The sequence below is a fragment of the Megalops cyprinoides genome, chromosome 2 (assembly GCF_013368585.1).
Source record: "Megalops cyprinoides isolate fMegCyp1 chromosome 2, fMegCyp1.pri, whole genome shotgun sequence".
In the NCBI taxonomy this organism is placed as follows: Eukaryota; Metazoa; Chordata; class Actinopteri; order Elopiformes; family Megalopidae; genus Megalops; species Megalops cyprinoides.
Genome location: NC_050584.1, coordinates 7,282,293 through 7,307,500, shown reverse-complemented (window position 1 = coordinate 7,307,500; position 25,208 = coordinate 7,282,293). Strand labels below are relative to the sequence as shown.

At 45.1% G+C, this 25,208-nt stretch overlaps 1 protein-coding gene and 1 long non-coding RNA gene across 2 annotated transcripts in view; one reads left to right on the top strand and one right to left on the bottom strand.

Annotated features, from left to right (window-relative positions):
- Window positions 1-13,654, top strand: part of mllt10 (MLLT10 histone lysine methyltransferase DOT1L cofactor) — a 59,075-nt gene extending 45,421 nt beyond the window's left edge. The window contains exons 13-22 of the mRNA XM_036555458.1: window positions 1,583-1,700; window positions 3,452-3,524; window positions 5,529-5,704; window positions 8,487-8,678; window positions 9,152-9,228; window positions 10,795-11,141; window positions 11,744-11,767; window positions 12,496-12,592; window positions 12,897-13,094; window positions 13,176-13,654. Coding sequence (XP_036411351.1) covers window positions 1,583-1,700; window positions 3,452-3,524; window positions 5,529-5,704; window positions 8,487-8,678; window positions 9,152-9,228; window positions 10,795-11,141; window positions 11,744-11,767; window positions 12,496-12,592; window positions 12,897-13,094; window positions 13,176-13,223 — 1,350 coding nt within the window. The 3' untranslated portion in view covers window positions 13,224-13,654. The remainder of the gene's footprint in view (window positions 1-1,582; window positions 1,701-3,451; window positions 3,525-5,528; window positions 5,705-8,486; window positions 8,679-9,151; window positions 9,229-10,794; window positions 11,142-11,743; window positions 11,768-12,495; window positions 12,593-12,896; window positions 13,095-13,175) is intronic.
- A 4,121-nt stretch (window positions 13,655-17,775) lies between these two features.
- Window positions 17,776-25,208, bottom strand: part of LOC118796528 — a 39,740-nt gene continuing 32,307 nt past the window's right edge. Inside the window, exon 3 of the long non-coding RNA XR_005005896.1 lies at window positions 17,776-17,855. This is a non-coding gene — a long non-coding RNA (uncharacterized LOC118796528). The remainder of the gene's footprint in view (window positions 17,856-25,208) is intronic.

Below are 25,208 nucleotides of genomic sequence, written 5' to 3'. Positions count from 1 at the left end.
TGTGTACATATGTGTGAGTACATATGTGGGTCTGTGTGTGTGTGGTTAGTGTGTGTGTGTGTTCTGTCAGCACATGAATTTCATGAGGCTTAGGGATGGGTTTTGTTTTGTGTGTGTGGACTCCTCCCCCCCCTTAAAGCTACCACAGTCATGTCATTGCCTGAGCCCCAATGTTTTAAAACGATATGCATTTAGTGAACTCATATCTGGGATTTGTTCAGTATATCTATTGCAGGTGCTTGAAATCAGTCAAATTGTTTGTGTTGCAAACAATGTAGATTCTGGTTCAGTTGAGACTTAATGTTTGCACTGTGGCTGAGTTGCAGCGCCAGGCAGGATGGGGCAGGCCTGCGTGGTTTCTGAGGGAGGGGGGGGGGGGGCGCTGTGACCATCTCAAGGAGTGGAGATGAAAGGCTTTTGGAGAGCAGGGGGGGAGGGAGGGGAATTATTCTACCTAATCTACCTCAGCTTGCTTTTACATTGTTACCAGATGTGGAAGCCCACGCCGGAGAGCAATAAACAAGAGAGCCGGGCCAGACAAAGGAAAAAACGGTATTCTTCGAAAGTCAGAGCCCCTGAAAAGTTACTGCGAGCAGGCAAAGTGGAGGCTTTTTTATTGCGCCTGATTACGCAACCGTTTTTTGGGTTGCTGCAGGGTTTCGCTCCGAATCTGTCAGGGACTTCATTTGGCATTTTGGCCCACATCCCGGTAGGGGCCTCAGGAGGCTGGGTGGGGGGGGGGGGGACATGAATTAAGTACGGAGGCACACTTGGGTTTGGAGGCTCTGGCAGCCACCGGCTGAAGGAGGGAGGGATGCAAGGGGAGGAGAGGTCTGGACATCAGCCAGACTTCCTCCCGCCTGCCCCCTCGGACATAGGGGTCTCAAAGGGGGGCGCCCGCCACGCGGCCCCCCCCCCCCGCTCGCCCCCCGTGTTTTAAAACAGAAAAGAGCCCCCTCTTCCCTCCAGGCTTCGCAGGTTTAACAGCGTCTAAACTGACCTTGTCTGGGTTCCATCTTGAAGAGGCGGCGGAGATGGGGGTGGATTTCAGCGGCAGAGTCGGTGCGGAGAAGCGGGGCGGGGAAGAGCAGCTTAGCTTTGTGGTTTAACCTCGCAGGTTGTCCCGCCGTGCTAAGGAGCTAGGCATTTTGTCCAACATATGCTGTCTCCCTGCGCCACCCCCCCCCCTCCCCCTCCCCCAAAACCCTCACTTCTTATTTAGGAAATGGTTTAATTGGATTAAATAATTAGCATGGGAAGCACATGGTTGCCATACTGTAGAGTGCGGACGGCCTGCGCAGATGGACTCGGTTGACCCCGCGCAGCTCCTGTGCAGACGAGGTGGCTGGCCCCAGCGGTTTTTGTCGCTGCCATTTTTGTTTTCTCGAGCAGAAGCATACAGTTGCGTCGTCTGCACGGAAACGTCAAAGTTCAGCTAGCAGCAGCAGGTGTGGCAGTGGAAAGTCTGAATGAACCGAGAATGCTTTATTTTTGTGCCGGTGGCTACGTTTTATGGTCTAGATGGCAAAGATCCTCAATTCCTGATGTTCATGCTTTGCAAAAAAAATTTGTTTCCCTGCAGCCGAATGCATTGCCTGGATCGTCCCTCAACTTGGCCCCCTCTCACATGTTTGGGAACCGTCTGAACCCCAACTCGGCCATGGCTGCCCTGATCGCTCAGTCCGAGGGTGTCTCCACAGGTAAAGCCTGCGAATGACTTTTCATTTAAACAGTGCAGCCGTCTGCGTCTCTAGCCAATCTGACCGTTTCAATTGTGCACTTAGCCTCACCGTTGTCACCAGCCTGTTAAGTAGCGCAATCACATGAACTTAAGTATATGTATGAGAAGAGGAGGTCTGTGTATTTTCTGTGAGGGGTATAAGATGCATTGAAGGATGTCTGGCCTACTGCAATTGTTTCATATAGACACAAGACACAATAGACACAATCTTTCACAGATGAAATATTGTCCCTGTCCTGCTGTTTATCAACTCTTCATTCCCTTTCCTTTGGAATGAGAGGGATAGGAACGTCACAGCGGACACACACACACACGTGTCAAAGGGGGGGAAATAGTAAAGGCAATGTAGAAATACACACAACTGTTTAATTCACCCTATAAGAGTCCACGTAGTTCTGAATGTTAAACTCTGTCGATTATTCTGGCATGGGCTGTAAAAACGAGCTGGGTTCATAACTATAGCCGTGCAGTGTGGTTTGAACCCCCCGCCCCTCCCCTTGTTCCCTGCGGTGAATGGGAGCGTTTTGTTTTCAGAGTGTTTTTGCAAGACCCTATAGCCATGTGCATGGCAGGGGAGCAGGGGGGAGGGGACTGGGGGGGGAAGGGCTATAGCACTTGAGAAATAATGGATCAGTCATGCCTTTTGCCTCAAAGAGAGGTCATGGGGGCCATTTGATTAACAATAGGAGAAAGAGAAGCCCTTTCTAAAGAAACCACATCCCCGATCCTGCCCGCTCCGCTTTGCAAAACTGCTTCCACTTTCACTAAAATTAATTTATTAGCACCGTGCATGAACAAAACCACTTGTTAACCGTTTGGAACTTGTGCAAAAAAGGCACATGTTAACGTGGGCGCGTAATACACGCGTCCTGTTTTCGATGCTTGCAGAATGCATTTGCGTGATGAGTTATACCAGACATGAGTCCTCTAATCTAGGAGGCGCACACCTATTTAGTGTTAATCTTCCACTGACCCCAGTGTTGGGTTTGGTCATCAGATCTCGGACCATTGCTAATCTGGCCTCTCTGGAGCCAGAGCCGGGAGCACGGCAGTAAAGTGCTTCCTGGATGTAGCCTGTGGCAGAGGCCTGCTATCCGGTGACCCGCGGGGGTCAGCCCGTAATGAGGCGGGGGCCCGGGAGATGTACTGCACATGCCATGCGGAGCCAGGGTGAAGCCAGAGCAAAGTCCCAGTCCAATAGTAGGTGGGCTGGAAAGTGTTAAAATGAAAAAAGAGTGGGGGGGGGGGCTAAGGAGAGACAAATGGGATTGGCTGTCTTTTACTGGAGGGTGGTGGTGGGAGGTAGGGGGGGGGGGGTGGGGGTGCACTAAGCCGACTGCACATGTGATTCATTACTTTCACTGCAGAAACTGAAAAGAAATGTCTGTTGTGAGGCCTACAGGCAGGGCAATGTTGGTGTGTGTGTGTGTGTGTGTCTGGAGGGGAGGAGGTGGGAGGGGGAGGGGCAGGGGTTGGAAGGAGAGGGAGAGAGAGGGGACCCCGCCAGACACGCAGGGGCTCAGTGCGTGGGTCGAGCTGCCAAAGACGACACTTTCGACTCCAAGATGGATTTGTGTGAGGGCGGCGAGCGGTGGGGCCCGGGCTCCCCTGGTCCGCGGGCCCCGGGCGGACGGCACCGGCGGGCTGTCGCCGCTCGGCCCGACGCCCGCGCCCAGGCACTTTATTGACTGCGTTCTGTTTACGTTACAGATCAGGAGCCGGGAGACAGTGCACACGGCTTCCCTGGAAGGGGCGCTTCTCCAAAGGCAACCCTCTCCCCTCGGTAAGTCCTATTTACATTCCAGCGCCGAAAGATACTCTCCTGCGCTTGCTTGAAGCCCCACCTCGACCCCCATCACCTGGCCCTGCGGATAGTGGCTCAGCTCCTAACCACTCAACACATTTTTTTGTGTGTGTGTGTGTTTGTGTGGGGGGGGGGGGGGGGGGGGGACTTGCTGATAAGTTGCCTGTGTCGGCATTACAAAGCAGTTTGAGAGTGTTTAATGATAAGAACATTCTTTAATTGACCATTTCAAGGTGGACAAGGTTTTTTATGTTCATATTTCTATGCACCTTAAATAAATTCACATATTCCGGTGTATTTTAGCATATTATAATGTGGTCTGCTTATTTTGTAATGTGGCTCGGTTTATCTTTGTTATACCCACTATTTCATGGAATTATTTTATAGGTAGTGTTTCAGTTTGAAGTAATGTAGAAGTTCCGTTAATTAAAATGGGTTTAATTTTCAGTGTGGTAATTTATAGTGAAACGGTATTTTAGTGGAGTAATCGTCATGAAATATCAGGATGCTTTGTTGGCATATCCGTCAACATTAGTTCTGGAAACATTAATTACTTCTCATTAATTCAGTCTGGAGGGAAAAGGAATCCTTGAAAGATTAAACATTTGGTCTTGAGTTGAATTTCAATGTTTTTTTATGCAAGGTTGATACTGAATTTTGTTGTTTTGATGCTGTGTGAAATTTGTCATATGTTCCGTTGTGAGTATTTGTGTAATTCTGACATCCTGATACTGTTTGGATAGTACAGGATGAAAATCCGAGAAACAGACCAAAAAAAAAATCTAATTTAATTGTATAGGTAATGCTCAGTACATTTGACTCAATTTAATGTGTGTTTTTTTAAATTATTGGATTGAATGTCTATTTCGTGTGCACAGACAGTATGTTTACATCATACATTTTCACAGAATGATTTTATATTGTTATTGCTAAAATTCAAAGAAGTAAGTAAGTGTATATTATGTGCATATATTTTAAACATGCTTAAAGTTGCACCAAATTCAAGCATAAATCCCTGTGCGAGGTACCCCTGGAAGAGGCTGTGCTGTTTCTCACAGCTGAAACAGTTTTGAAAGCCAACAGTGCTGACTTATACTGACAAAGTGCAGTGAGGCACTGAACACGTGGACTGTGCTGTGTAGGTGCGTTGAAATGGCATACCTTAGTGAAGACAGCAACAGCAAGACATAAATGCTGTGAATCCTGCACTATGCTGGGTACTTGAAACATGGATGCGGTTGTTATTTTTGACCCCCGGTCCATACGTAAGTGCGCACCTCTCCGTTCAGGAGGGCAGAGTGTGATGAAGGCCAGTTAATATTAATACGGGACCGGTGACTTTTGAAGATTAATGACTGACCGCTGCCATTCTCCGCACCGGCTTAATTACCGCGGAAATGGATTCACGCCCGCGTTCGGTATTGATGAAGTGTCTGACGTCGGACATATTCATAATAACACAGATCAGGCTCTGTCCAAACAAGGGCGCGGGGAGATTTACTGCGCCGGGAGTGCGGGGGTCCCGGGCGCCCCCCCGTCAGCGCCGCTGCCTTAGCGTACAGAAGCACTAACGGGTCAGCGTAAAGGTCTGCACGCACCCAGAGAAACGGAGTGTTCTGAGAATTCTAATCGACCGGGTCAATCTGTGAGCGTTTATGCCGTGTTTCCCCCGCCTTCCAGCCCGGCCCTTTTCCGCTTACTCACTTCTGTTCAGAACGTTCTGGAGACCCCGGCAGAGCCTCCCCTAAAGGTTCGCACAGAGCGGAATAAAACCAAGACTAGCCGTGATGAATCGACTCGCGTACAGGATGCGGCGTTAACAGCAAACAGCATATGTACTTAATGAAATGAAATGAAGAACAATTGTCTTTGATTCACACAGTGCAGAATTACAACAGAAGTGGGTATTAATTAAAAAAAAATAATACGCAGTGTACCTGTAAGAATCCTAAACACCTGTGCATTTGTCCGTCTCCCTTGCAGCTCCCCAGGGAGCGGCCTGCAGATCCGGTACGACCCGCCAGGCCTGGTGGGCCCCGGTCCGGGGGCCGGAGCCCCGGACTCACTGCCCCCAGTGGCCACCAGCATCGAGCAGCTGCTGGAGAGGCAGTGGAGCGAGGGCCAGCAGTTCCTCTTCCAGCAGGGGACGCAAGGAGATGGTGAGGCCCGCCTCCTGCTCATGCTTAGAGCGGCTCCTGCTTCATCAGAACGACTCCGCTGCCCGTAAACAGTGTCGGAACCTTTTATTCATCTCCCACAAGAGCTGACAGAATTATGGCTCTTGCTCTCCAAAGGCCAGAGTTTGACTCGTGTAGCTTTGAGCAGTATAGTTAAGCACCAGTTTTCTGATTTTATTTGTGTAAATAACATGCTGTAATTTATTTAAGTGTTTATTTAGAAAAATGGAGATTATTAAAAAGTGGAGATTTTGTTGTTTTTTGTTTTTTAGAAAAATCTGGAAATAACTTGGCTCGATATTTGAAAAACAACCACAAACGGCTTTCGTTTCCCTCCATGGCGTCTGACCTGATGCAGATCTCAGGCGTGAACATGAATGACAGTAGTTACAACCAGCAAAATGTTAGCCGTTATAACTGGCAAAGGCTTAACTACAGTCCAAATATTTTTGGCAATGAAAAAATGCCATACAGTTAATGACAGGGCAGCAGTACATGAGCTAGTTAGCTAAATTAGATAGTATGAAGCAGTGTATTTCCAGTTTCAAACCTACTGGCACACAATTGGCAACGGAGGGTGGTTTCATTATCAGGCTGGTCCATCACCTCACTTTGGCTGATGTGCGGGAAGCCAGAACGTCTTTATTTTACTTGAATTTGTCATAAATATTACAAAAACATATGAACAATGAAGGTTGTTAACATTTTTAAATATAGTGCCACAGTTTAACTGCTTTACTTAACTGGTTCAGTGCTGTTACACTGGCTAGGTAGAGATTCATAAAGGAAAGGAAAAATGTGATTTTTTAAATCTAAACTGCATGTTTTTTGTCAGTACTCCTAGGAACCCTGCTGTTCAGAATAAATTAGCAGTGTAATTGCTGAATGAGAAGAGGTCTCATTAAAATGTGACTGCTGTATGTTAAAATTACAACAGTAATTTTCCTCTAAGTGAAGAACACATTTGATTCAGGTGTAATGTTATTTTACACATCTTTCCTGCTTTCTGTACCTGTGCATAAAATCTCATGAAACAAAGAGAAAGGTTTAAACTGTTGACATTATTGTGGTAGTTCAGTACACCAAGAGTAGCCTTTGGATCTGATATTTCAGTCCTAATGTATGACAATATATATTTTAGGACATTTTTTTTTTTCGCGTTTGTACTGAGAACTAATACATACCCTTAAAATTAGACAGTACAGTAAAGAGTAAGTTAAGAGCACATACATTTTACCTTAACTGTATGAGTTAAGACAACAGAGATATTTTGTACAACTTGCGTTTTCAGTTGTTGAGGAAACTTTTTTGTCGCAGAAACCCCCAAGGGAGGGATGAATTCACCCGTACCTGCTGTTGAGTGGTCAGCGTTAAGCACATGGCCTATAATATCCATTAGTCATGCTTCTCTGGGTCTGTGTCATGTGTCAGGGTGTTCCTGGAGGTTCTGATTTTTTTAGACCTTTTTAAGAAGAGATGGTAATGGAATCAGTATTTTTTGATTTGCTTTAAATACTAAAGCTGATTTCCCAGTTTGATGGCAGAGTTTAAGGTTCACATGGATGTCGCATTATGGCAAATAAATGAAATGTCAAATTAATTTGTAATGATATTGAGTAATTGCACTTGCCTTGTGCCCCATATTTCACCAGTCACTGAATGCATGGCCATCTTAATGAATATGTCTAAGAACCGGAGTGTCTGTGGTCATATTGCTGTTTTATTACTTTTCTAATGTATATGTAATTACTTCCTTAAGTAAAAATGAGGAAAATGAGGGTAACTGTCATTCAGACTGAAATCAGTGCTGTGGTGTTTAATTAGAACTGACTCCAAGTCTGATTTAATGGCATTTACGTCTTTATTAATTTGGTTATTATATTTATGACCGTAGTAATACATTTATGTGAAAGTATGTTTTTTGGCTCTGATACCCGTAAACAGTGTTGGAGGCTTTTATTCATCTGTTACAAGAGCTGACAGAATTACGGCCCTTGCTCTCCTGAGGCCAGAGTCTTAGAGCTCCATGTTGGTGTCTGAGGCAGCATCTCTGGCAGCTACACTCATGGAGCACTACAGATGGGGCACAATGTTGTTTCTGCCCCTTTCCATTTCATGGGTGGCAGCTGTGATGAACATACTGAGAGGCGAGGAAGTGCTTGCCGGGTTAATCTTGTTAGTCTTGAGTGGCTGGGAGCTGGCTCCAGGGCGGCTCTGGCTGCTCTGGGTTATTCCAACAACAGCAGAGTGAAGAGGCAGGGCCATGAAGCAACCAGGTGGCAGTGAATCCCAAAAATCAGGGATCAGAGGTCGCCCCTGCTTACAGGCTACGCTCAGATACTGCTCTCTGTATGCTGATGAGAGGTTGGGGGAGGAGTAGTAACCACTGCAGGCTCAGACTGTGCGGCTGTTTGGTGCCTCGCAAAAAAGGGTTGGTCAGAGTCGACCAGACTCGTCTCTTCCATTCTGAAAAAAATGCGCCTTGCTTTTTTCCCCCGAGTATCTGGATAAGAGCTTGTAAAGCCTTGTTAAGCGTTGTAAATATTTTGAACTTGTGCAGGCGAGAAACAATATTCCGTAATAGTTCGAAGTTAGAAAACCCTTTGCCCTATGGTGCAGCCAGTTGTTTTTGCCCAGCGACCACCGGAAAGTGTCTGCGTCACTAGGAGAGAGGAGAGCTTTTATCTGTGTGACCTCTGTTGACTCGTGGTAGGAATGTGAAGCGCTGATGTCTCTGCCCCCCCCCCCCCCGCGTGTCTCGCAGTCCTCGGCATGCTGAAGTCCCTGCACCAGCTGCAGGTGGAGAACCGCCGCCTGGAGGAGCAGATTAAAACCCTGACGCTGAAGAAGGAGCGCCTGCAGCTTCTGAGTGCCCAGCTCTCTGTGCCTTTCCCCCCGGCCAGCACCGCTGCCACCTCCTCTTCGCCGGAGCTGCAGACCTCCAACACCCCCTCAGGTATCGCCGAATACTCCCGGCACACTCAGGCAGCGGTGTAGCGTGGTGGTCAAGGAGCAGGACTCGTAACCGAAAGGTTGCCGGTTCGATCCCCCACGGGGGCACTGCAGCTGTACCCTTGGGCAAGGTACTGAACCCACAATTGCCTCAGTAAACATCCAGCCGTATAAAAGGATAACATTGTAAAAAAAAATAAAAAATAAAAAAATAACCTGTAACCTATGTAAGTCGCTCTGGGTAAGAGTTTCTGCTAAATGCCAGCAATGTAATGTAATGTAACCCTAAAATGAAGATGTGAAAAAAAGATGTGTAAAAGCACAAAAACACATGCTAGAAAATATCATCTCCACAACTTGACACACCCAAGCATTTCTCACCACGCAGTTGTTTTGCGGTAATGGCGGCTTTAGCTGAAACCTGTCGTTCTTTGCTGTTTGCGCTGACATGCGCGGCTGTGTCGTTGTTTCTGCCAGATGCAATCAACAGCAGCAAGAGCTTTCACCTGGGCGGCAGCTTCCTGCCAGACTCCAGTCTCAACCTGGCCTCTCAGGTACCTCTCACCTCACCAGCAGTGAGCCTCAGCGCGTATAGGACTCTTTCTTCTCGTCTTTTCCTGAAATTTAGGTTGCCAATGGTTCCATGAATAATAATTTTGACGAGAAAGCTTTACATTTTCTTTGAAAAGCCTGGTTGTCTAATGAAGCTAAAACGCCTAAATGGGAAATACAAAGCAAGGCAAGCTTTCATTTTAGAGCAACTGGTTGTCTTGACAACCCGGTAAAATATTCACAATATATTTTTGGCATTGGCTAGACCTTTATATACAGTGCCTTGCACAGGTATTCAGACCGATTCTCACAACTGAATTACAGTTGATATACTTAAATTTCATTCTGTATATTATGTTTAAAAACTCTGCAACTGAAAATTAATTATTTTAATTAATTTTTAAACACGCTGATTGCAGAGGTGCTCAACGCCCACATGTTAGTATTTGGTAGAGCCACTTTATGCTACAATAACAGCTTTAAGATCTTTGGGGTAAGCATCTACCAGCTTTGCACACTGTTTGGGAGTGATGTTTGCCCATTCTTCCGGGCAGATTGGTCGGGGGACACTTGCGGACCTCAGTTTTCGAATACTGCCACAGATTCTCAGTGGGATTGAGATCAGGACTTTGGCTGGGCCACATTCACCTTTTTGCTCTTGAGTCACTCCAGTGTTGCTTTAGCCTTGTGCTTGGGATCATTGTCCTGCTGAAAGGTGAACTTTCTTCCAGGGTTCTGTAACAGGTTCTCTTGCAGTATTTCCCCATATTTTGCTCCATCCATTATTGCTTCAATTTTAACAAGATTCCCTGTCCCTGCTGATGAAAAGCACGACGCTGCAACTACCATACTTCACTGTAGGGATGGTGTTTCTTGAGGAATGGGCAGTGATTATCGATCAGACAGTGCTAACTGTGATATCCGAACACCTGGATATTATTTTGTATCCTTTTCCAAATTTATGTATTATTTGTATCACTTTAACTTCTGTAGAATGCTCTTTAGTCGTAATTTTCACACCTTTCCGTCAGATTCACAGCCTGACCGGTGATCTTTAAACAGACTGGGGTTTTTATCCAGAAAATGTGACAGTTACTTTAATGGTTCGCAGGTAGAGGCCAAGGGTAACGTGATTTGTCTCATTTCAACTAACCTTATTCATCAGTTTTTGAAATCTGCGTAAACTTGGACCTTCCAGAGCACAGGGGTTGAATATGTAACAGCTTATTTGTTTTTTTTATTTTTCTTAAATTTGTTTTTGTAACATAAACCCAGTGTCACTTTAAAATGATTAATTTCAGGTTTGCGTTTTTAAATATCACACAAAACAAAATTTCAACACATCATTTGTAATTCAGCAAAATGTGAGAATTGGTCAAGGGTCTGAGCACTTTATCTTGTACAAAGCTGGTATGGTCAGGTCTCATTGTGATTATTATCATAAGCATTTCTTTTGTCTGCCCGTATTACGGCAGCGGGTCTGCGTTTGGTTAGCCGAGTTGCCTGTGTTGGGTATACTGAATGAACAGGAGTATCTCATGCAGCTCTGCTGTGTGCCTGTCCTGTAGGACACTGCCTCGAGCGGCCACAGCAGCAGCTCGTCCTCTCTCTCCACCCCGCCCTCGGCGGCCCACAGCCCGCCCCAGCCCAGCCAGCAGCAGCAGCAGCAGCAGCAGGTGAACGGCATCGGCGTGGCGGGCGGAGCCATGCAGCCCGTGGCCCCGGCGGCCATGCCGGGCGTCACGGGGCTGATGGGCAGCCTCCAGGGGGCGCCGCTGGCCATGAGTGGCATTGTGGGGGCCCTGAACGGCGTGATCCAGAGCTCCCCCGGCCTGGCGCAGAACAGCAGCCCCCTGTCCCACCCGGCCGTGGTGCCCAGCGCACCCCTGTCCATTCCCAGCACTCTCAACAGCAGGTCAGTGTTTCCCTTACTTCCTCCTGCTGCTGTAGGAGCTCTGAGTTTCGGTGGTCTGGTCTCAGTGAGTTGCACAAAATCTTAGAGGAAACATTTATAGCTTCTCTATTAATATCGTTGGGATAATCCGTCATAGAAAATAAACCATAAAGCTCACGCTCTGTTTTAGCTGTTTGATATGTTAGACGAACATAACAATTCAGTTATGGATCTGGATGTTTGTCACCTCCATCATCAAAAGTCCAGTTGATAAAAAGGTTGTCTGTCGCAAAATGCAAAGCCATTTTGTCCTACCATCTATCCTCTTGAGCTAATTAAAATGCCTCTTCCTCACAGTAAAAAGCAAATGGCGATGGTAATAGTTTCGGTGCCTTATGCTTTACTTGCATTACTGATCCTCTGCTCAGTATGTAAACAGCAACATGGATGTGTTAAGTAATGTTCACAAAATCCATCTCAGTGTTGGTTGGTGAAAATGTGGTCATAACTCTGTAACGGGCGGTATGCCAAGCCAGTGAATGGAGAGTATCTGAATAAACCTAAGCTCGAATTTGATTCCTTGCATGTTTTCTCTTCCTGGTTTTGTTCACCTTGGATTGCAGCAGCACAGCACCTGTGAAGACCAGGTGAGCGACTCAGTAATGGCAGAACTATAGCTAAGTAAACGGGTCGAGCGTCATCTGGTTTTCGGCAGTTGATTAAGCATTTGTTTTCCTGAATGTTACCTATACAGTGTGTCGGTTGAGCTGTTCGTGTCCATATTGATGTCTGTCGTTGAGTCACTGGGTGGAACATTCAGCATTCATCACTGTTGTCAATGCTTTTGTGTTGTATCTCTGCATGTGCGGTGGGTGTGTACTGTAAGGCGGTTAATGGCGGTGTGATTTTATTCCTCATTGATCAGTGAGAAATTAATGTGGATTCTCAAGTCCTGGGGAGGGCTGCATGAAGCTAGTCATTCGAATATGGCTCTGTCTAAATCAAACATGCAAAACTGCCTAAACTATGTAACACGTTAAGTACCAGATACCAGATCAGGTTGGTTCTAAGCAATAAGGAAAAACCCTTACTTGCCCTGTTTAGGAAGAATGTGTAGCTGTTCGGACTGGATGTGCATGGTTTTATGCGACTGGCCCCGGACTGGCGTTAACTTGCCTCGGCGCGGTTACACGCTGTGTGCCGACTGCCGCGTGGTGACGCTGCGCATGCTGCGGTGTTCTGCAGGGTCACCCCGGGTAACGGCGCGTTCGCGGTGCGCGAGTTACGTGCTGGGCGGGAAAGGGGAGGAGCTGGCTGCAGCCCTGACCGCTCTGTCTCTCTCTCTCTCCCCCTCTCTCTCTCTCTCTCCCCTCAGCGTGGCGCGTTTGGGCCTGCTGTCTGAGCAGCAGAGGCAGATCCTCCTGCACCAGCACCAGCTCCAGCAGCTCTTCTCCTCACCACAGCCCACCCCGGTAAGAGGCTCCTGCGCGCTGCGTGACGGGTAATCGTTTAGCAGGCGCTTTTACCCGAACTGACTTGCAGTACATCAGAGGCGTCCATTTTACAATTACGCGTGTTCCCTTGTGAATCGAGCCCGCAACCTCTGTGTCGCTAGTGCCATCCCCTGCCTCGCCGCAGAGGGCACGGCGACGTGACTGCTGCACGCTCGCAGGTCCACGCTCACAGGTTCACGCTCGCAGGTTCACACTCGCAGGTCCACGCTTGCAGGCTCACGCTCGCAGGTTCACACTCACAGGCTGGTCTCTCTCACAGGAGCAGCAGCAGCAAGCCCTGCTCTACCACCTGATGCAGCAGCAGCACCAGCAGCACCAGCAGCAGCACGACCTGCAGCAGCTGCAGCAGCTGTCCTCCTCTCAGCTGCCCATCAACAGCCTGCTCCCGGCCGCGCAGGGCGCCATCGCCGCCAACCCTTTCCTGGCCATGCACGCGGACGCCGGCGCGCAGAAGACCGCAGTGAGTACCAGCACCACCGACAAAAGAGCCTCAGACGCGCCGGCCAGACCATAATGGGGTATGCATGTTCTCTCTCTGCAGCGGCTGGCGGAGAAGGCTGGAGCCGTGGCAGGACAGGAGAAGAGCTGACACCCCCCCCCCACCCCCCCCACCCCAACAAAACAAGACTTGTCCACTCGAGGAGCGCGCCTCCCAACCCTCTCAGGGGCCCAACCATCTCAGAGCGAAGGCCAGCGGATTGGCTCACAGCACAGCACACCTGGCGGACGCTTGCTGAACACGCGACGTCTCTATGTTGCACTACTGTAAACCCGAATCAAAGCGGCTACCGTTACAGCATCAGGGACCGCAGAGATCCACAGAGAGGATTAATCACCATTCACTCTATCTTTAGCGCGAGAGTCACATGAACGATACCGTGGAGGAAAAGGCAAGAGGGAAGCACATGGCTGGGGAAGAGCTGGGAAGACTGTCCGAAGCCTGGCTGCTGTATTAGAAACCCGAATCTGAGTCACTTCGCACAAAAGTGACAGCCTAAATAGTTGAGTTTACAGGCATTCGCTGCAGATTTCACCCTCACTTCATCTTGGCTCCCTTCAGCCAAGAGACCACTGAAGGCCCTATACAGAGCAGAGATGGAAGCCCTCTGCTGTCCTAGGACCAGTGAATAACAAGTGCCTGCTGTCAGGTCCGTCACTTGAGTGGACGGTGGAGCTGAGGAGGAGGATGGTGCACTTCCAGCTCCTGTATCCCACAGGCCAACGATTCTCATCCGTACACATCCATCTGTGTAACTCAGGCAATACAACCGAATGCATGAAGAGACTACGAAAATACGCTGCCTCTTTCCAGAAATGATACACTGAGAAGCTGTTAAATCTTAAGTATTGTGCTGCATTGAAGAATCTGAAGCCAACTGTATATTATTTTTTATTATTATTTATTTACATTCTTGTGTTGGGCAGAAGATAATATATTTGAAATGCCCAGTTTTCACGCATATTTTCTACTACTGAACAGATTGTTGTCAAAGACACGAAGCTTAGATTACCTTGTATTTTAATGTACACATTTTAATGACAAAATATATTTGCTGGATTCGAGAGATACTACTTGACAGTTGAAGTTGTTGACTTGTTTTTGTAAATACCCCGCGTCTCCTAGATGTACAGATTGAGAGCAGCAGTCTGGGTGGTAGTACAGCCTTACCTCGTTTGTGTAAATGTGTTCGATTCTCCTCGATGGTGTGAAGAGGTCCTGTTGCAGCATCAGTTTGTGTTTGCTTTTCTATTGGAAATTGACACAAAATAATTTATTTTTATATATGTAAGGATGGCTCTGGAGTCTGGTACCAGTTTGTGATACAAAAACACGCATATTTTGTACTTCTCCTTAGCTCTCTGAGAATACCTATCGCTTCAGGTGTGTACATGAATCTCTGTAAGTATTTGATTTTTAAGGATTGTATTTCAGAGTAACCAAAAACATTTCTTTGGAGAAAACAATTGAAGAAAACCAGCAAAAGTCCTGATATACTGTTTGTAGCGAGAACCCTCAAATTCTGAAATTGTAAAGAAATTGTTTAAAATTGATAAAACGATGTTGCAGTACATCTGTAACCTTTGTGTAATCTGGATTTTGAACCTGAAGCTTCTTTCTTGCCTCTTCTGAGTTGCTTTGATCCATTCCTAAATAGATGGTGTAAATGTTAGGCACAATGCACTTTGTCCTCAGCCTTGAATGTCAAACTCTTGCTTTGGCAAAAGCGCATGAAGGATTTCATCACTTAAATGTGTTTTCCAAAGCTGAGGACAAACTGCTTGCAGATTGTATCATTAATGAAGATTCAGACTATCAATATTAAAAGCAGTGCTGTTTCTTTGAAGCATGTCAAGGTGTTCCCATTTTCATGGCAGGAGGTAAAGGGTTTTTTCAGTCCACTTGCATTTGTTTCACTTGAACTAACAGGGCTTCCATGCCATGGGGTGCATTGCATAATAGTCTAACATGCTACACGGCTTGTTCCCAGTTACACCATTGCCCGGCTTGGTTGCACTTCAGTCACATAGCCAGCTAAGGTAGAAATTCAGTATTCAAGGACCAGCTCATGAACCAACCCATGGTCCTGTTCTAAAATCGCTTGTAACACAATTCTGGTATGGGCACATAATGTATAAAAAACCTGAACTTTGGTGTGGATGCTGTGTAAGGTATGAGGTGCATCCAGTGGTCTAAGAGTCTGCTGTTGGATTGCTTCAGTTTTATCACTTCTGTCTGTAATGGATTGTACAATGTTCCTGCAAGAGGGAAGACGCATGGTGTTAATTGTGAAAATCTGACATTTTAGCAGACTTGTTAACAGACTTGGTGTGACACGATTACAATAAATACAATCTAAATTGTGGAGAATTATGATAAGCATGCATGTAAAATACACCAAAAAGGACAATGTAAAAGTATAAAAATCCAGATCTGTTAGTGATCTATTATAACACTGAAAGCTATGCAGCAGAGTGTGTATGTGCCCAGGGTTTCAAAGATTTAATGTAAGCCATCGCAATTGTCATTGCATATGAAATGTGAAATATGAAGTGCATCTTCAAACCTTCTCCAGCTCATACCTAGCTTGAATAAGTATTACTGTTACAGAGGAAAATATACAGCCACCCAAAAATTAAAATTTTGTGGGAGTAAATAAAAGGTGTTTAATGTCCCCCTTTCAGTTCTGCAATTTCAGATGTCTCAGAACCGGGCAGTAATATTAACTACTTTGGGTTAAAAGACACTTTCAAAGACATCTATAATATACTTACATGGGGAAAAAAGTGCGTTCTTTTCAATTTGACTAAATATGTACATCTTAAATTCTGCTCTCCAGGCAATATAGCTGTACACATCAAGCTTAAAGCATCAACAGGTTAATGAAATGTCAACAAAGCTAATTACTGAGGCTTGTGTGTGGCCATCCATTTCCACCTGACCCATTACTGGGTATTCAAACCAATTTCCAAATCTCTTCATTTTAATAGTAATTAAAATATTTTTTAACTGTCCAGTGTAATGTGTGACACCTGCCATATTCGTAGATCCCTTGGGACTTGCACACACTGCTCATCAGAGGTAGGTTCCACCGCCTGCTATGCCGATTTCGGTGTGAAATTGGGACTAAACCAAGTCCGATCACAACACGTTCACTTGTAAGCCGTTTTTCCACCTGGAAGTGGTCTGACTGTGACTCCCGGTTAACGCCTAGCCTCGCTGAGGTTCATATGCAGAAAAATGCCACTCCCAGGCTTATGATGATGAAAGGCCTGCCACGGTGACGTGAGGATAGGCACAGTGTGGCACGAGAGGAGCTCCACCGGCTAGAAAGAGGGGTCATTACATAAGAACAAATCAGACTTTCGTGTCGTGGCAGGCTAACGTGTTCGCAGTCATTTCACTGAAGACTGAGTTTGGTATCATTCCACTTCAAACCGCCTATTAATCACGTTAAACTTCTGCCCCTTCACAGAAGTATTCCGAGTGAACACGAGGCTATTTCGAGGTGCTTGGGCTTGTCACAAGAAAAACAGGTTTTTCCCCAGGGTCTAGCAAACCAGGACACCACCACAACAGAATACACCGTGGAACTCCACTTTGTATTTGGTTTCGACTGCCATTCATTAAATAATACAAAAATGTGCCCACATGCTGTGCACGTGGATGTACCCCAGATAGTGTGTGCCATTACATGACCGGTTCCAGGAAATTGTGCTTAGCTGTGTGGGCTTTCTCCCTCGTCGGCTGCCGCTTCCCCCCTACTGTCCTCTTGCATAGCACCGAGGTCAAAATCCCTCTGTGACCTCCAGGATTTTTTTCCTCCTCTTCTAGCCTCTCCTCTTTCTTCATCATAGTGCTGTCCATCAACAGTGCCCGCCTTTAAACCCCCTTGAGCACTGCATTTCACCATCCGTATGAGACAGAACCTGTAGCAAACCCCTACAGCACAGCAAAGACCGACTGACTGACTGACTAACATTGGTGAGACTGTGTGTTTTTGGAGTCGTAATGAATTAGTGTTGTACTGACACAATATGGCACCACTATCACAAAATAACTAGCAACAAAAGAACAGTGTAACCTAAATAAAAACAACCTTAAGTAACACTTTTTTTCTCATCTTGAAACTATATGGACAAAATATGTAGAATGACAGACTCAAAATCACTGATGTCTGTTGGTAAGTGACAGTACAACCATATGCCACAGAAAGGCGATGAGTTTTTATTGTTTTAACGTTTTTATTGGCTAAAGCATTTACACGGAACAAAGTACTGAATACTTACAAAAATTAGATTTTTTTTAATTTTTGGAAATTTATTAAAAATCAAAAATTGAAACAATTTTTACTTATGGGTTATGGTGTGATTGACGGCCAAAAGAATACATTTGATCCATTTTAAATTGCACACAACACAAAAGTGCACACAAGTGCAAAAAGTGAAGGTGAAAAGGTACCTGAATATTTTCCAAAGCCACTGTTGTAGCGGTAACTCAATGACATGTAGCACAATAAAATGAAAATTGAATATATTATTTGTCTTAAAACATTTGACATTTAAATCCTAGACAACAAAATGCCAATAAAAAACATGTATACATACTTAAACACAATGAATGAAAAAGATTTTTTTCCCGCTTCATTTTCAGTCCATACCTCAACCAGCAGCACGGTGTGCTGGTGATGCTGCCTTTGACCCGTCTCACTTTTGATGTCACCTGTAAGGGAGAACACAGTGTTTAGCTTCTCAAGTAACAGTCATTATCCTCTCAGCTGCTGTCAAGACAAAATAAACGTTTAATTTCATGCATCTCTGCAGCCCGCTTAAGGCCATGCCGCAAGGTTAATTCACATATTTAGCATGCAACTTTAAAGTACTGCTCCTTTATCTCCACCATCAAAGGACCCCCCTGTCTGAGAATCGATTTGTTCCTTTGCCTGAGCTTCAGACCTCTGTGGTCACTATCAAAACATGGATGCTTCTGAGGAGGATGGAAATAAACTCAAACGGAGCTGCTCTCAGACAGAAGCTCCCGAACCGAGAGGTTTGGCACTGTTCGAACCTACCTGAACCACTCGAATGCAACCTAAGTCTTGAAACAAAAACACCTTCAAAGTCATCCATGTACCCCTTTCATTTCCATTTTTGTGCATTTTTACAGGCAAAACGTTCACCTGCCTTATTTAGAATGTAACACGATCATTCACATTCATTTATTCACCTCTGACAATAACCCACACTGATTTCTTGCACACAGTTATATTTGTGCTATTGCCATTCAGAAGTCAATGTCAGATGTCCTCCAATGTATATACAAATAAAAGCATCAAACATCACTTAACTGCAAATAGCATTCAGAAAATAGCACTCAGTGAGAACAATGCTGCTAGTCTTTTTTTAAATGCTGTCTTCACCACCCAATTCATCTAACCAGCCAGTCATAGCCTACATCAGGGTGTACAAAACCATAAAATGCCACAGCTCAAAGTTGAAACAATGAATTTTTTTTTTTTTTTTAGGTGAGCTGGGGTCTCAGTGCGTTCATGACTGTATCACTGTATTATGCAGTCCAGTTCTGCTAGATGATTCTGACTGATCTGCCTGAACCCCCTAATGCTGCACTAATAGGAAAATTATCATGCTTGCTCTCAAAGCTAAATAGGACAACGCTTGTAGTTAATGTTAGCCAATTAAAATTAAATATTGTGCTGTCTGATGAGCTCAGAAATGATGAAAATAGATATTTGCCCACATTAAAACCTGGCATTGTGGCTTGACATCAGTGGCAGCCGATAGCTACAAACAGGGGAAGAAAAGAGCTTTTTATGGGATAATTGCCCACAACCTGTTTTTTATTGTTTTACATGATTAACAAGCACACTGGATTTAATAAGGATCACCCATTAGCAGATCATTCCTTTTAAAAAAACTTAATATGAAATAAAAAAAAAAACAAAAAGGTTATGTTTCTGTTAAAGTCTGTTACAAAAAATATTAAATGTAACTGCTTATCTTTACGCACTTCACTTAAAATTATTTACAAAGATAACATGCTCAATGCAATTTAGTAATAATGAAATCAGCTGTTGGGTGATAATTACTTAAATTAGCAAGCTTGCTAATGATGAAAAATTTTCTCCTGTAGCTCATCATCTGCCACTGCCATACACGTAACATACTGCAGAGATAATATATAATATATATATATATATATATATATATATATATATATATATATATATATATATATATATATATATATAATATAATAATAATAATATAATAATTTAGAAACAAGTGCAGTATATTCAAGTTCGACTTTTGAGTGATTGGCATCCTGATTTAACTGCATTAAGCATAAACATAGCTAAATTCAACGGTTTTACTCTTCTTCAGAATGTACATCTAAAACACGCAGGGCTCGAATGGTCCGAACCTGTTGAATAAATCAAAGTCAGTGAGCCTATGAATAAAAAAGATGGCTAGGAAAGGTCAGAGGTCGTGAAAGAGGCTGATACCCCTTTATTAAAAACACCCCCACTGCTCCATGCTGCCCTTCCACCAGGTGCAGCAGGAGTATGAGGGGAAATTAGGCACCGCCAGTCCTGGCAGGGATCAGGTTTCACTCTTACTGGTCATGGGGGACGTGCTCAGTTTACATACAGGTAACACAAGCAGGGCCAGCCTAATTTACCACCACTGTACGGAGTAATCACAGTGCTCGCCTAGACCCCCAACTGATGCATAGGCTCATATCTGGGGGTTTAGTTTAGCTTTTCCACAAAGGCTCTGCCCAATTTGTTCACTGTCCTTGATTTGCTATTGCTCCCGTGACTCAGAACTGGTATCGGGCGAACATCTGTGCGTGTTGAATCAAGTCAGACAATAAAAGCCTTGGAGGGATTCATAATTCCATTATGCCGCATGTCATGTATCACAACTAGCAGCTTCAGTGTGAAACCCAGCCCCTTTGCAGACAGCTTTGGTTAGACTGTGCAAGGAGACCAATCTCTGCTCTCCGATTTCAGGTCACCATTTCCACAGAAAGTCACATTTCATCTGTGACTGAAATATGCGCGTCATGGTGGATGCAATTATGAGTACTTAGCTAGCCAATTGGTCGGTCGGTCAGTCAGGGCTCAGCGTTGCCCCTGGGGCGGACGCCACGAAGCCCCTGTCTACTCACCCATGCGTCTGCGAGAGCTGTCAGCCTCAGAGGCAGAGGGTCAGAGGGCTGGCTACAGTGACCTCTGGTGTCCAGCAGCTTAGGCGGGGTGTGCCTGCCCAGAGCATCGGGGGTTACCCAGCAGATGTGACGAGTGGCAGGAGTGGATTAAGGGGTCAGTCCTCAGGAACCTTCACCTCCCCCCATAAACACTGAAACCCGACACACATGCACTCTCTCTTTCCTCCCTCTCCCTCGCATCCTGCCCTGTCTCTTTCCTCATCCCTTCCTCTCCTGCTCCTTAGGTCCACCCCCTTCTGAGTTTCTACTCCTCCTCTCCCCATTGTCTCTGCCACCTACTATGTTCAGAAGATGATCCGGTTAAATATTGTATCTCCCTTATTTTTCACTTTACTTTTTCCATTGGTCGCATCTGTTCGGATCTGACCACTGAAATCACTGTGGGCGTCTTAAGTGGCTCTTTTGCTGCATTTCCAGCTTTGCCACTCTTTTCCCTCCTCCTGAAATCCACGGCCTTTTCATTTGTTTAATGTTTAATCTTGCTGCCCCTGTTCCAGCAGCTGAGGGTCACCCTGTCCTACCAGCCCCCTCCCCTCCTGGGGCCTCTCCCCACTCCCTCTCTCCTGATGACTTCCAGCTGCCCAGGGACTACAGAGAGAACCACTCGCTCACATCTGCTTCTGCTTTGGCTAATTAATAGCTCCCTTCCCTCTGTCCCTCTACCAGTTAGGCCCTCAATCCACCCCCCCCCCTTCTCTTTATCAGCTCTGTCACTCATATCCAGGCTGTTTCAACAGCTAACCCTCCCCTGACCACCCCCTCTCTCACCCTCACCCTGCCTTACACTCCTGTCCTGTTAGGCTTTGTCCCCACTGCACCCCCCACCCCCCCATCCTATTCATTCACATCCAAGGAGTTAGGACACACCCCCAATCACAGAACATTGCCAACTTCCCGCTCCCAGCCTCCTAACCCGCCCCCTCACCCCCTCCAATTCCCAGCTGAACTCACATCCGTCACCAATTGGCCCGACTTGTGAGCTATCTCCCATTGACCTGACATGCCCCTAGGGGAACTTGGCCATGCCGCATGTCAGCTGACCGAGGTCCTCTGCTGCCCACCCAGGTGCCTGAAGAGAAATGGGCACAAAGCAGGAGTCGGTCAGTGAGCTGTGATCTGCCTGCGTGAGTGAGTGGGGTGGGAGAGAGACCGCATGAAGCAGGAGGTGAGGGGGATGGGGGTGGGAAAATTCCTCTGATGAAGATTAATCATCACTCTCAGCTATAGCCCAAACATATTTATCAGGAAATGGACCTGCTTCTATTATCACACCAAGTGTCCAACAGCAGACAAACCAGACTAAATAAGAGAAGATAAATAATTCAAACAGAAGCCCAAACGACAGACAGCAGAAATCGGACTGTGATGGTGCAGAGTGAGCAGAATGAACAGATTTGTATGGACACATGGGCCTAGGAGGAGAGAGAAGAGCCACTGTTTTAATAATGTGCAGTGCACCATGGGACCAGAGTCAGGACACACAGACAAACACAGACACACACACACACAAAGTAGACATGTATGCACGTATGTGCATACAAACACACACACCCAGACACACAAGTAGACATGTATGCATACACGTGCATGCACACATGCACACGCACACACAGCAGACTTGTACACACATACGTGCATACTCACACACACACGCGCACACACACACAATCGACCACCACTCCCATTTTGAAAATGATCAATTTACCCCTTAACATCAGGCTGATCATTTCACAGTGCCTCTACAGATTGTCCACACACAACCTGGAACCAACTTAAAATGAAAGGCTTTCACTCTCCAGACTCTCTATTTCACAGATGTTGAGGCAGAGATATAAAATTACTGTTCATTTTAATGTATTTACTATATTTGAAGCGCGCAGACATTGCATGGAAATTTCCATTAAATGTTACACTGGATGTAAAATTACAAATTCTAAACTCTGAATTCTGAACATTCCTATTTGAGGCATGGATGTAGGCTAAAAAAATATTTTTACAATTACTATGATAAAATATGCTTTTTATCCTGCCATGTAATCAATACTTCATTATCATAAACAGCTTCAGAAAATCAAGCCATACAAAATCTTGACTAATGTGATATTTTCATTTATTTCAGTTAATAAGTATATCCAAACACACTAGTTAATTTGTACTCTGGATTCAGAAGGGAAGCATTTCCAAAATCCTGATGTACTACAGCATTAATGACATTAACATTTACGTCTATTTCACTACCACCAGTGCACACTTATAAAGGGTACGGCATCAGTATGTCTGCTGAATTACTCACAGGCACCAGTAGGGAAAATAGACAAAATAAATACTGTGGTAATTCAAAAAACAATTTAACATTTCTATTTGATCTATGGACCCAAGCTTAAAACAATTGTTTTTGTTGATAATTATTATGATAAACCACACTGTGCTTTTTGTTCTTGTGGGTGGAAAAAGTGATTTATTACAATAAAGTCATCCTAAAATCAACCAACTGACTGAAATTATCACATTTGATTTGATAGTTTCTCACTTAAATTTTTAATATATACATTTTAATATATAACTTTTACGTGCGCTTGTTTAATTTAAATGTTGGCAGTTTCTCTGCTCTGACAGACAATGTAACTGATCCATCCTTGCTCAACATGAGGAGAAAAAAAAAAACATATATTTTACAATGCAAAGGCTATTGGGACTTTTTCTCTGGGAACACTACATTCTGAAAGGCTCCATACTCAATACCAATGGCCAAGGTTGAAATTAGAGACAAAAATCCATGGAAATAAATCCCAAGAAGGTGTTTGACAGCTATAGGTGTTTACTGCAGACAAAGCCCTCTGTATTCAGGATAGGACCGGCTGTCAAGGGCACTTACATTTTTAGTAGAGGAGCAGCTGGTGAAATTCCCATAGTGGACTCCTAAGCTAAGAGGGATGGAATGGTACCTTGTACCAAAGTCTCATATGCCTGTCACACACTGTACTGTAGAGCCCTATAGACACTGTTTTCAGCCACAAGGGAAGTATCTCAAAAGTTTATTTTACAAATTACTTTTAAAGTTATGTTGTGGCTCCACGCTTGATCTAGTAGCATACCTAGTCAGAAACTGAGAGGACCAAACTTAGAATAAACAACCGAAAAAAAAGCAAATAACCAAATTGATGATCTCTGCGATAGAAGACACCAGTTATATATGGAACAAACACTGACTATGGAGCTCCTGGAGAGACACTCCAATCAGAACTTTGGGAAACTCCAGCGTGAGGTCAGACTCTGGAGCATGCAGACCCAGGTCTTCATAAAGGGCCTGAAAAGCTTGTCATTTATCACTGTGAAAACAGCAACCCCATGCGCTCGGACATTGTTCCCGCCCCTGTCCACCTCTCCATCTCTGTCTGCCTGTAACGTGAGAAGCTGCACTGCACCGCAGAGGAGAAGGGCCCAAAAGTCTTCCGCTTAAGAACAAAGAACTCAGATCTGCCCATGCCTACTGGCATTTCTTATCTGTCCTCTGCTTATCTCGTCTCCCCTTGATTGCGCTAGATTGGGAGTAGGAGCAGGGGGTTAATTCTGTCTGGATTCACCCCATCTGGAGCTGAATCCCCACAGGTTTCTTTACTGGTGGATAATGGACCAAGTCTGACTGGGTTTGCTTCAGACACGTCATTCTTCATTAGCAGACAGGCTTATTCTTCTAAAAACCTTCCAACCCCCCACCTCCGATCTTAAGCCACACCATCTTGGATTTCGGTGTGCGTCTCCTCGTTCAGATTTTTAATTTTGATCTCAGAAAATGACCAGAAGGAAAGAAGGGTGCTACTACTTGCGTAGAAAATGCTTAGGTTCCAAATCTGTATCAGCTCACAAAACCTTGTGTTTTTATTCATGTTTAAAATTTACATGTAAACAATTGAGAAACTTGCTTGAAATGTTTGATGTTTTTATTACATGACATTTATATTAATTACACATTGCCACAGGCATTTTCAGTGTGAAAACATATCATAGCATTGCATGGATTGAATTTTTGTGGCCAAACACAATAGAGAAAAATACACAAACAAGTACTAAATAAACACTGTAAAAGGAAAAGTATCCAATTATTCTCAGCTTTTTTCATGAATTTAGACGGGATATTTTTTATATTTACTCTCCAGTATGACATGTGCATTTGTGGGTAGATCTGAAGGATTTTGTGGGCTGTGGTCAATTTCATTCCTCTCCATTTCCCTGTCAGGAACATGTGGCCATGTCAGGATTTTTGCCAGTACTTTTTCTTTTTTTTTTTTAACAAGCCACCCAGCTTGCAAGGATGTTGTCATTTTGTAGAGAAACAACCAAGTGCCAGTGAGTTGCACGAGACCGAATGTTGAATAACTTAATAAATTAATTAAAATAAACCCAAAAGATTTCCATTAACGTGCGCGACAATTAAAAAGCAGGGCTGGAGAGAGGAGAAAGTGGCATTGAACAAAAGGTTTGAAAGGAGAGAAAACAAGGTTGGGGGGGGGGGGGGGGGGCAAGGCAGGATGTCCCCTGACAAGTGAAAGGCGCATGTAAGTAATTTTAAAGGTTCACTATGTTGGGTCATTCTGTGGGCCTGGCCCAGCCCAGTTTTGGATTATCACAGAGCTTGAGAGGAGAGAGGGAGCCGTCAGAGGTGACTGACCTCTACACAACCAGGCTGGGGGTGGGGGGGCCAGTCTCCACAGTTACGCAAAGCCCCTGTGTGACACTAATCCACCCTGTCATTCTCTCTCTGTGCACTAACCACGCTGACATCCGCCTGCCGCTCTGAGAGCTTACAGCGCAGGGGCCTCTCCT